Source organism: Sinohyriopsis cumingii, chromosome 9, assembly GCF_028554795.1.
Source record: "Sinohyriopsis cumingii isolate HCF-2022 chromosome 9, ASM2855479v2, whole genome shotgun sequence".
In the NCBI taxonomy this organism is placed as follows: Eukaryota; Metazoa; Mollusca; class Bivalvia; order Unionida; family Unionidae; genus Sinohyriopsis; species Sinohyriopsis cumingii.
Window position 1 is genome coordinate 31,481,287 of NC_142969.1, and position 13,066 is coordinate 31,494,352.

Below are 13,066 nucleotides of genomic sequence, written 5' to 3' on the forward strand. Positions count from 1 at the left end.
AGTAACTCAGAAGCTGATTGATTTTAGTTTCAAAGGGTCAAAGGTCATTGTCATTGTGACTGAAATAATAAAGGTTATTTGAATCTTTCCTTTGCATGACCTGTCTTGTCTGTCCTTTGAAGGTTATTTTGTTGATGCATTATCTTAACCAAAAAATGCCTAATACAAAGTTTACGTTGAATGCATTTATCTCATATACATATAGCTAAACATTCAAAGCTGAGACAAATCTTAGTTGTATAGATTCTTAATTTACATATTATTTACCTTACCAATACTTGAGATTTATAATTTTTTAAGATACCATTTGAATAAGTGGAGATATTACCTATTTAGGACGATATTTACTACTTTATTATATGTTCCTAACCAGCTAAACTCTTATTGGCTTTTTGATATGTGCGTATGAAATTGGTAGCAAACATCACATCATGTCCTACATTGAAACATCACATCATGTTATATATTTAAACACCACATCATGTCCTACATTGGAACATCACATCATGTCATACAATGGACTGTTAAAAAGCAAATGTGAATCAGGAAGCATTTGTCTTGATTTATGTATGTGAAGGCATCAGTAGTCTATTTTTAGTTTAATCTGATATACAGTAAGATGGTCATTTGTAGCTATTGTGACAGCTGAACATAGACTTACATGGTCATTTGTAGCCATTGTGACAGCTGAAGATAGACTTACATGGTCATTTGTTGCCATTGTGAGAGCTGAACATAGACTTACATGGTCATTTGTAGCCATTGTGACAGCTGAACATAGACTTTATATGGTCATTTGTAGCTATTGTGACAGCTGAAGATAGACTTACATGGTCATTTGTAGCCATTGTGACAGCTGAACATAGTCTTACATGGTCATTTGTAGCCATTGTGACAGCTAAACCTAGACTTACTGTATGTTCGATATATGGAATTTTCTTGTTTGGAAATTGCAACATTTAAGTTAAATATGTCAACATTAATTGTTGTGTATGCCTCAAAGAGATTGGTTATTTCATATATACAATGTAAATGAAGTCATTTATCAGCCGACACCAGAAACAAACATAGGGATTTATCTTGCTTTACCCCAGCTCCAGTCCTAAGTTTAAAGCATTTTTTTTAAGAATGATTTCTTTGTCAGTAAGGTTTTGGACATTAAGAAAAGATAATTATTTTGTCCATCAACATTTGCTTTTTGCCACCCTAAAGGCCCTTGTCAGATTTGGGTCAGTTTTGTCATACAGTATTTGGTACATAAGCCGTTTGTGAAATTCAGTAAAATCTCCGAATTTGATTATATAGGCATTACACTTTTATATTTTATGGAATTCTGACAAAAGGAACAATGTGTTTTTGAATACTCCTCACATTTCTTGACTGCAGGAAGAATAAGGCAAAGTATTGCCACAATTTCAATCAGTATAGCAGCTGTGCACAATTTTACAAGCTAGTTCCTTTTTTGCATTGATCAGTTAGAGACAAGCTTTACCATAATCTCTTCACTTTTTCTACAGGTATTTCAATTAATGTCTCGCTTGGAGTAAAGATGTTGACAATTGGTCTGACAGTTCCAACGTTGTTCCAAGGGAATGTTAAAGGTCTTCTTGGGAATTTTGATGGCAATAAAACCAATGATATATTTTCCAGACATAATGTTATGTTGCCTGAGAGCCAGTTGGCCAATGAGTCAGCTATTTTTGATATAGCCAAAACATGTAAGTTGCATTATTTTTTTTTCTCCCTTTCAGTTGGTGTATTAATAGCATGCCACTTCTGTGCTCAGTCAAAGATCTTGAAAATGTTAGATTTAATGACCAGAGTAAAAAGAAAGTACAAATTTTGTAACTTGAATTGACTGTATTGTGATAAATTGTAATTTAACTTGATTCCATGAATGCTCTTTGATCATGAAATAGGTTTTCTAAAATGTAGCTTAAACCAACACAAATTTGCATATGAAGCCTGCATACATTTTTTAAATTTACATGCAGTATAGTTTATATACATTTTTACATTATTTATTTGTCTCTTTGGTCTATTTATTGGGTATGTATGGTGCACATATATATTTTTTCTTCTTCTTTTCTTATTATTATGATGTCATATTATAGTTATATCCTTCATTTTTATAATGATGTCTTTTCTCCTCCCATATTTAGGGGCTATAACAGCAAATGAGTCTGTCATGAAGTATCCAGCCTTGAAGGGCACTGCTGATTATTCTGACCCCACCTTTAGGCCACGTTTTTTTTCGGATGTGGACCCTGTTATTCAAGCACGAGCCAAAGAAGTGTGTGGGGGTGATGCTAACAGAGAGTGCCTCTTTGATTATGCCTTTACTGAGAATAAGAAAGTGGCAGAAAATACAAAGCAAACAGAGCAAACAGCCCAGTCTGATAGTAAACAAATTGGTATGTTTATTCTGCAGGGATAACATGCCATTGAAAATGTCTCATTGTTTGATTGCATGGAAGATTTGTTGTTATGCCAGTAGGTAAATAATGTCATTATTTATAGAAAGATTGCCTCGTCTGTGTAGGAAATTGAGATTTAGGTGGACAACCGTAGCAAGGCAGGAGTTTACATTAAAGTTTTTGTAAGTTGGATATTGGTGTTTATGAAGCAATATATCATTGAATGGATGCAAATGAAACAATGTGTTCTGCAGAACACTTGCAACTGTATGAGCAAATATGTGCCTTTTAAAAAATTTATATTTTTTTGAAATAGTTAAATCTGAAAGTTGTTGCTTTATAATACCAAAGTTCATAGTATATCAGATCTCTCAAGTTAAGGATGATTAAAAGTTTTTATTATAATGAATGATATATTAAGACAGTATTTTTTTGTTCCCAGTATCTACAGATATATGTTCAAGTCCTAAGTGTGTATCAAAGATTTAAATACAAATTTTAATATCAGTAACAACAAGTTTCTTTATCAATTAGTTAAAGTTAGTCGAGTGTAGGAGAACTTGTGAAAGTTGTTTTTTGTTGCTTTTCCTGTTTATTGCACTGTTAATGCAAGGTATAGGCATCACCGTTCTGGTAGTGATGGCAGTTTGTGTTACAATATTTTGAACAATATAGATCTGTATATGTTGCTATGTTCACCTAAAACTTTGATCTGCTATTTTATTATATGCCTGTACATTTACTGTGATATTCTGTTTTGCTAACATAAGCAGAAAGCTATGTCGTGATTGTTCTGTACACAGGCACAACATTGTGCATTACATAACCTTTGTCTAATGCTTAGTAGAATTGTCTATGCTGTTAGAAACCTAAACAAGATAGGTCTGAAACATAGCAATAAAGATATAAACCTAGGTTGAAAGAACCATTGTCCATTTCAGCTAATGAAGTTCCATCAATCAATGGAACAAGGCATGTGGAAGTGACTCTGAATACAGTTGTTACATTTCATGTCAATGGGAGTGATGATGGTACATTTACTTATAAAGTGCTTAATAACACCATTGGAGCCTCTGTCAACAAAAACCAGGACAACACAGGAAATGTTTCCTTGAGATTAAATAAAACTGACCCTGTTGTACTGAGGTAATTTTTTTCTCACCTTCAAAGCATAGGAACGACAAAGGTATCACTTCTCTGACAAGAAAAAACAACATTTTGTCAATCACACCTGAGTAATTTATGTCAAAATATACCCAAATTGAAAATAACACACACACTCACACACACACACACACACACACACACACACACATATATATATATATATATATATATATATATATATATATATATATATATATATATTTATGTATTTATGTATCATGATATTAAGAAATCTATTGATATAGATAAGAATGTTCGCATAGTGAATCAAAAGAAATTCTCTGCAATATTTCTCTTACAGAAATCTTTAAAGTTTCTTTCCAAAGTGTAATGCATCTAGTAGAGAAATAGACTACATTAAGTTGAATGTATTCAGTGTTTAAGTGCCTTACAGACATAAAAATGTCAGAAGATCTAAATTTCAGGATGATATAAGTAAGGTTAATTTTCTTTCATGGCACAGACTTTTAAAGAGGAGGAATTATGATTAGCTGCTTTCTTTTATTGATTTCCTTTGTTATATGTTTTGCTCTCTTCAGTGTCACTGCTGTGGATGACTTTGGAGTACAAGCAGCACCACTACAAATAACAATTGTCCTATGTACAGGATGCAGTAAAAATGGCAACTGCAGCTACACCAATTTCAGGGATGATAACCGCACCACAGACACATTCAAATATGCAGTCTGTACTTGTGATCCATATTATGAAGGTATAGTTGTGTATGATAAGAAAATCTGCCTCACATATTTGTACTTTTGAAAGGAGTTTATTCACAATAAAACATTTGAGGTTAATTCAACTAATATTTCATCTTTTCATTGCTCTGTTTTAAATTCACAAGTTACAACCATTGATAAACAGCATAAAAAATAAGATGTTGCACAGTAGTTAATAAAAATGTCTCACACTTGATATTTAAAAAATCATTCTAGAATGGAGAAATAGCAAAATGCTTCATGTGACTCTCATTCTCCTACTTATAGGCGTTGATTGTGAAAAAGATTTTAATGGATGTGCCAGCAACCCCTGCTCTCCAATGAGGACCTGTATGGATATTCCTGCTGCAGAACACAAGAAGCTTGGTCCATCTGCCTTGGGATACAACTGTTCAGTCTGTCCACATGGTTATAATAGCACTGATGATGGCAAATGCATTGGTATGATTTAGTAGTACTTTAAAAACATTTTTATTTACTAATTTTGTATAGTTTAAATCAGTAATATTAAAGAGCAACATTCCCTTTAACACTGCTATTTATATTTTTATACTCCCTGTTAGCCTGTCTTTCAACCCTCTCTGTCAGTCACACATTGGTTATGTTTTGTGTGTCAGGGACCGAGGTGGGATACCTGTGCTCCAGTAAAAACATGTTTCAGGTTTCTGACTATTTTGTATTATTCTTCTACCTATCTTGATATTATTTTTCCCAGATAAATCTTATGAACAATACTGTAAGTATGGTACTTACATCTTGTGCAAAAGCTGAAAACAATACAAAGTACAGTATACACCTAGTAAGGCAGAGTCTGAAAACCAGGTGGAAATTGCCCAAAGACAGTACAGTACATGGTATGATCTGAAAATCAGCAGGAAACAGTACAAAGACAGTCGGGTACACAACTGGTATGATAAAGTATGAAAACCAACTGGAAACAGTACTAATACTATATGGTACACAGCTGATATGGTATAGTATGAAACCCAACTGGAAACAGTACAATTACTGTATGGTACACAGCTGATATGGTATAGTATGAAACCCAACTGGAAACAGTACAAAAACAGTTGGGTACACAGCTGGGATATGGTATAGTCTGTAAACCAACTGGAAACAGTACAAAAACAGTTGGGTACACAGCTGGTATGGTAGAGTCTGAAAACCAGCTGGAAACAGTACAAATATAGTATGATGCACAACTGGTGTTGTATAGTCTGAAAACCAACAGGAAACAGTACAAAGACAGTATGGTACACAACTGGTTTGGTATAGTCTGAAAACCAGCAGGAAACCCTACAAAGACAGTACGGTACACAACTGGTATGGTATAGTCTGAAAACCAACAGGAAACAGTACAAATACTGTATGGTACACAGCTGATATGGTATAGTATGAAACCCAACTGGAAACAGTACAAATACTGTATGGTACACAGCTGATATGGTATAGTCTGAAAACCAACAGAAAACAGTACATTACAGTAGGGTACACAACTGGTATGGTATAGTTTGAAAACCAACTGGAAACAATACAAAGACAATACAGAAGGATTAATGATTAACTGTTTGGAATGTTACACAATGGTGAGATGTGATTCAAAATCATATAGTGACTTGGTGGCAGTTTGAATAATTGTTGTTTTAAATGTTTGATATACTTATTGTAATTGAATTTAGGATAAAGTGATTATCTTTTTTAAAGTTAAGATAAATTATGAAACTAAATATTAATTAAGATAAATTATGAAACTAAATATTAATAACTACATATGGTGATATGCTGGAAAACTGTCTTGAAGTGTAAATTGTTTGAGAGGGAAAGAAACAGTTGATTGACAGTTTTGGATGTAATGTTATGAAAATTTTACACAAAGGTTCTTGTAAATAAGTTACAAGTACGATAACTTCACTTCCCCATAAATTTGTATTTTGTAACCTTTCTCAGATGAACTGATATTATTTTCAGATTTAAATGAGTGCGGTAATAATAAAGGTGGATGTGATCATATCTGCACAAACACAGAGGGAAGCTTTACCTGTAGCTGCAATACAGGCTATCGTTTGGATCAGAATGGATATTCCTGCAAAGGTAATTTCCTTGTTAATGGCATACCATACACAGTCTTTTCTTGGATGAATATTTGTGGGAGTCATGTTAATTTCAAAGAACATCATGAAGAAAAATAGATAGAATGATGAGCAACATATTTATAAACCCTGCTTCTAATTCCTACAGTGAATCCTATAGTTAGAAAACCATTCCTCTCCCTTTTTTCAAATAAAGGAAGAAAGTTTCTTCTGCTACACTTCACCACCCTATTTCACTTCTTGAATAGACCCCACACACATAAATTAAACAGTATTGCTATAACCTAGTATGAAATCTGAGGGCTATCTTTTTTGCCGACCTTTATGTATGTAAATCTGTTTGTTGTTCATAATTTAATTTCCAGAGTATAACTCTCAAACTATTCAGTGTATCTCTTTTGGTACACATTGTGATAGTTTCCAGATTGGTACACATATTACACTAGTTGTCCAGATTGGTACACATATTACACTAGTTGTCCAGGTTGGTACACATTACACTAGTTGTCCAGGTTGGTACACATTACACTAGTTATCCAGGTTGGTAGACATTACACTAGTTGTCCAGATTGGTATACATATTACACTTTTAGTCTAGTTGTCCAGATTGGTAAATGGATTACACTAGGTGTCCAGATTGGTACACATATTGTGCAAGTTATCCAGATTGGTACACATATTACACTAGTTATCCAGGTTGGTACACATATTACACTAGTTGACCAGATTGGTACACATATTATGTTGGTATGTTTATTCTCCACCATGACAAGAAACATGAGATTATTGAGATAATTCATTTTCAAAATGAGGCTTGCTTTGCCCTGCTTGGATTTTGTATAATTTGTTATTCAAGGTATACTTTATTATTGTGATCTGTTTACATTTCCAAAATAAAACGACAATATTCTTTTACGGCACATAAATAATTGTGGCTGAAAACAGACATAATCAGTTAAACATACAATCGCAGTCAATTCAAAAGAGAAAAAAATGTAAGGAAGGTAAACAATACTTTACACATATTTCTATGGTGATATGCAGAAAGAGGATTTATAAAATTCCTTTTAGTATATTTGAGTAAAATGTCCAGGTTATTTATCATAGTCTTAAAAAGCACCAAGTGAGAATCATACCCTGCTTGCTCCTTACGTATACATAGGTTTATGTTAGTACCCCATCCACGGTGTAAAGGTACTAATAATAGTGCTACCATCCATTGTATCTTGCTGTATGTCCATCCACCCATCTTGCACATGTTGGTACAATTTGTAATATAGTGTATTGATAGATTGCTGCTCAACTTGGAAATATTATGGTCATCATCTGAAAGTTCCCCTATCAATAAATCAGTAAGAGTTATCACCCTTTTTATCTTGTTCCAGTATATGACAATGTTGTTGTTGTTGTTGTTGTAGTGTTTAGCGCCATTTTTCAGCACACAATAGGCTATACATGGTGGCCAGTGTTAATGATGGAGGAAGAACCTGGGAAAACCCCGAAAAGAACCACCGACCCATGAAAAGCTACTGGCAAGCTTTCTCACATACCCACATTGGCCGAATCCGAGACTCAAACCCATGCAGACAGGAGTGAGATGGTAGTGATCCATAATGAAAAGCACTTTAGACCACTTGGCCACTCGGAGCCCCCCAGTATATTACACAGCTTTTCATGTGTTTTTCTTTTCAACCTATGTATTGCACATGAAACAGGACATTTTGAGCCTATTTTGAAGGTGAGAATTTTTAAAAATCAATTTTTTTTTTATACATTACCATAGAAACAGAGTATAACATGGGTGGTATATAGATAATGATTCATGATTGGATACTAGCATAAGTAGTATGCAAATTATGAATACTGGATGGTGAGGTACTTTCAGTAGGAGTCTTTACATAAGCAGGGTCCATGGGTGGATGATACAGTTACAATAGCTGTCGGTATTATGATATTAGTTTGTTTATCATTGTACATTTGCATTTAAAATCTTTTGTTTCTTTTTTGGAAGGCTCGTGTCATTATACGTTTTGATCTGTTAAACTCTTTGCAGTCCTCTAATAGAACTGTACACTTTGCATGGAAATGCCACAAAGAAAGGAATGATGATTTTGGTGATGATGTTTCATGAGGAGGAGATGATGTGGACTTGAATACTTGACATATCTTCTTCATCTTCTTGTTCTTATTCATTTTTTTGGTCTTGCTATTTCTCTACATATTTTATCCTGCTTTTGTATGTCTGTCAGTCTGCCAACAATTTGTTCGGGTGCAGAATAAATGGAGTTGTCCATTGTCCACAGTTACCATACTCTATGGATAGCTTGCACATGAGGTATGGAACTAGTATATTGATTTCGGGGTCAAAAGCCAGTAGGTCATGGTCATGGGAAGAAATTTACATGTATACCATAACATTTAGTTTCACATTACATATTTGGTGCAGTAGATCTGATGGTAGAATTTGAACCTACACCCTTTCAATCTGAATCCAGAATTCTATCCAGTGAGCTGTAGTTATTGAAGAGGCTCATTGATATAGGGGTCAGAAGATCAAAGGTCAGGGTCATTGTGGATGGTTTATACTTGCAGTAATAAAACCTATAGATTATGCAATCTTAAAGCTGGTGATCAATATCATGTTGAGTCTGATTACACTGGACAACAAATTTTTACAAAAGTCATGTTACTGAAATAAAATTAGTCAATTCTTATCAATTTTTATGTGCCGAACACGAATATGACAGTCAAATTGCAAAATTGGCTCTAGTTTTTTTGTAATCTGCAAGAAATTAATGTTTACATAACGAAATGCATTCCAATAGTAAAAGGTCAACTGTAATAGCCTACCTATAAAAAATCAAGTCATTGACTACATCTTAGATTTCTTCGCCTGTCTCTTGTACAGCTGTTCGGGAGCATCTCTGAGGAGTGTCCAGCAGTAGTCAGCCAGCATTGTAGTGGACCATTTTCCCTGGTATCTTTGTTCCATTGTTGCGATATCTTGATGAAAACGTTCGCCGTGTTCATCACTAACAATACCACAGTTGCTAGGAAAGAAATCCAAATGGGAATGAAGGAAGTGAATCTTTAGAGACATATTGGAGCCAAGTTTCTTATACTTCATCAACATGTCTTCTACTAGTTCCTTATAGTTTTCTGCCCTAACATTTCCGAGGAAGTTTGTAGAAACTAGGCGAAAAGCATTCCATGCTTGTTTCGCGTCACCTTCCAGCAAGTTGTTGAACCGGTCATCTTTGAAAAGCTCTCGAATCTGAGGACCCACAAAAACTCCCTCTTTAATCTTTGCTTCGCTGAGTCGAGGGAATTTTTCATGCAGGTATCGGAATGCTGGCAAAGTCCGGTCAATGGCTTTCACGAAGTTCTTCATCAAACCTAGTTTGATGTGAAGGGGTGGTAGCAAGATTTTCTGAGCCTCAACCAGAGCTGGGTGTTGGATATTCTTCTCTCCAATGGCTACATTCTGCCTGTGAGTCCATTCCTTCCTCATGTAGTGCATTTCCCTTGCTCGGCTATCCCACTCGCATAAGAAACACATGTATTTTGTATATCCTTGCTGCAGTCCCATTAAAAGGGCAACTACCTTCAAATCACCACAGAGGTGCCAGCTGTACTTGTTATACTCAATGGAATTCAGTAGCTGCCTTAAGTTATCGTATGTCTCTTTCATGTGGACAGCATACGCTACTGGAATAGATGGAAGAATGTTTCCATTGTGCAAAAGCACAGCCTTGAGACTCAGTTTCGAAGAGTCCACAAATAGTCTCCATTCTTGTGGGTCATGAGTGATTTTTAAAGCATTCATGAGGCCCTCAATATCGGAACAGAATATCAGATTACTTTCCTTTCTGAAGAAAGGCTCCAATTGCTGGTGGCGCTTTCGATATGCAGTAATTGTGACATCTTCTTCTAGAAGATTCCATTGTTGGAGTCTTGATCCTAGCAATTCTGCCTTGTTCTTTGATAAGTCCAAATCACGAATCAGGTCATTTAGTTCTTCCTATGTTATTCTGTGTGGGGTTGATGATGCACCACAGTGAAAATCTGGATCACTGCATGCTGATGGACCAGGAGAAGAACAGGTCGACTCACCTTTGTCTTCGTCAGATGAATCAAGAGAATATTCTGCTGGAGGTTCTGGAATAGGAAGTCCCTCACCATGTGGAACTGGTCTCAATGCAGACGGAATGTTTGGGTAGACTATTCTCGACTTCTTTCGCTTCGTTATTCCGCCGGAAAGAGGAGGAACCAAGCAGAAGTAACAGTCATTTAGGTGGTTGCTTGGCTCTCTCCACACCATTGGGACTGCAAACGGCATTGATGACCTTTTGCAATTCAACCACTGTGAAAGCTGTGTTGTACATGTAGCACAGCATATATGCGGAGCCCAAGGCTTGTCTTGGTCACCAACCTTGCATCCGAAGTAAAGATGATATGCCTTCTTCACTTGAGAATTGATACTTTTCTTCTGGTTGGCAAATGTCACTTCCCCACAAATATAGCAAAAATTGTCCGCGGTATTAACACACTTTCGAGGCATTACTGTTCTTTATTGTACGTAAATGGATAAAATAATAAGTTTTATGTAACAGTAGCTTGAACTGTCTCGCACAACGTCTAAAATATTTTAAATGCTGAACCTATCTGATTGGGCTTTATATAGTACACTGCTTACGTCAGCTTCAGCAGCCGCCTGGCATTAGTATAATAGGCCTACACATGTATAGTACACTGCTGACGTCAACTTACTTCAGCAGCCGCATGGCATTAGTATTGCATTGCATCAGAAAATGATGCAATCAACTGTGGATGATGTGAGCATGATGGTATTATGCAATGTTACATCATTATTCCGGATGTTGCTGCTGTCCTACTGGAGAAATTTACACAGTGAAACATAGAAAATGAGGTATATGAATATCTTCAAAACGAGAGCCAATACAAATTTTTCACGGTTATATTCGTGTTCGGCACACCAAAATACTACAGATTAGGGCCTTTTCAAGTCAGTAATGATTTCACTGTTGACCAGTGTTAGCACACAATTGCTGCTCGTTAAGTATAGTTCAAGACTGATACCTTGAAGAAAGGTTGAGTCATTTAGACCTATTGTCAGTAATTCCTTGTGTCATCCTTGCCTAACTACTACATAGCTACATATACAATTATGAAACACAGGGCAGGCATTTAATGTGCCAAAAGAAAGACACAGTTTCGTTGATTTTTATTTGTTATTGTTATTAATAGTAATATTATTCTAATTGTTATTACAGATATCAATGAATGTGAAGAGAGTACAAGTAATTGTGATCAAATCTGCACCAACACACCTGGCAGTGTTAACTGTTCCTGTTATCCAGGATACAACTACCAGAACGGATCATGTGTGAAAGGTAAGCACACACTTTTGTGAACTATATTGTAATGTGCAATTTTAAAATTGTCTTATGATGTGTCAGAAAAAAAGCACACAGGGAATGATTTAATGAGAGAATATGCATTTATTCGAGATGGGTGTTTGCTCAGGAAGGCCAACAGTTAAAATCACAAATGCAGTCATTCTGAATAGATGGTATTTCAAATGCAGGGGTGTTTCAAGTCAGATTTTAGTGGAACATGTTTATTAATTGTGATGTGGGTGGGGTAGATTTTCAATATTATAAATCTGTATTCTGGCTGTGTGGACCATTTATGTAACAATTTAATATAAAATTAGCATACAGATAATTATTTACAGAACAGATCATGTGAGAAGAGTATGTATTCATTTACATAATTTTGTATCAAACTGTAAAGTTACTTTAGCTTTAATATTTAGGATTTTATTGGGTCTGAAATAAGTACACAGGAAACATTGTCTTATTAGACCACACAGAAGTTCCACAAGATAGGTCATCAGTCAGAAAGGAACAACTGTTACCCCAGCATAAAATATGTTTTTTTATAGGTCATCTGCTAAAACGTTTTTGTCTAGTTATGTTTTACTGTAATACGTTTTTTGTAACTGGGTCTGGGGTGGGGATGCTTTTCAGTATTTAAGTAATACAGACCATTTCTAGGTAAAGTTGATATGATAATATTATTCAGACCCATACATATTTATTATATTAAAGTACAGTAAGTAGGTTCATAGTAATCCTGCCTTATGTTCACTCTATGAATATCAGGTATCAGAGGAGAGCCAAGTTCATCAGTTATATTTGTCCCTCTTTTTGTCTGTTCATCCATTGCAAAATTGTGTATGCATTTTCTCTCATGGAGATCTTGACATTTAGGCATGCATGTTTCTGTGTTGTTTGACTGTCATTATGAGATCGTTTTTTTTTCCCCCAGTGTTGTGATCCAAAACCTTTTATAACTCTGAATGTTGAGACATAGGTATCAAACTTTGGCAGCAATGTTGTATTCAAGTTTTTGAAAGTCTCATATCTTCTACATATGGTGGGGTACTTTTAGGTTAATCATTTGAATAATTGTATTATGGATTATGTTTTGTTTGCTTTAATTTTAGATGTTTTTATGTTTGTTCTATATGCAGAAAGTTGGTGGCATCATTGTCGTCAGCATTGTCATTATCCTGTGCTAGATGTTTTAAAAGTCACAGATCTTTTACATCAGTTGCTTGATTTACATCACTGGAATGTTTGTTACA

General features: G+C 35.1%; 1 protein-coding gene across 1 annotated transcript in view; it reads left to right on the top strand.

Annotated features, from left to right (window-relative positions):
• Nucleotides 1-13,066, top strand: part of LOC149791500 (uncharacterized) — a 125,570-nt gene that overhangs the window by 59,847 nt on the left and 52,657 nt on the right. Inside the window, exons 10-16 of the mRNA XM_089969436.1 lie at nt 1,518-1,718; nt 2,163-2,414; nt 3,359-3,563; nt 4,124-4,296; nt 4,571-4,744; nt 6,272-6,394; nt 11,688-11,807. Coding sequence (XP_089825562.1) covers nt 1,518-1,718; nt 2,163-2,414; nt 3,359-3,563; nt 4,124-4,296; nt 4,571-4,744; nt 6,272-6,394; nt 11,688-11,807 — 1,248 coding nt within the window. The remainder of the gene's footprint in view (nt 1-1,517; nt 1,719-2,162; nt 2,415-3,358; nt 3,564-4,123; nt 4,297-4,570; nt 4,745-6,271; nt 6,395-11,687; nt 11,808-13,066) is intronic.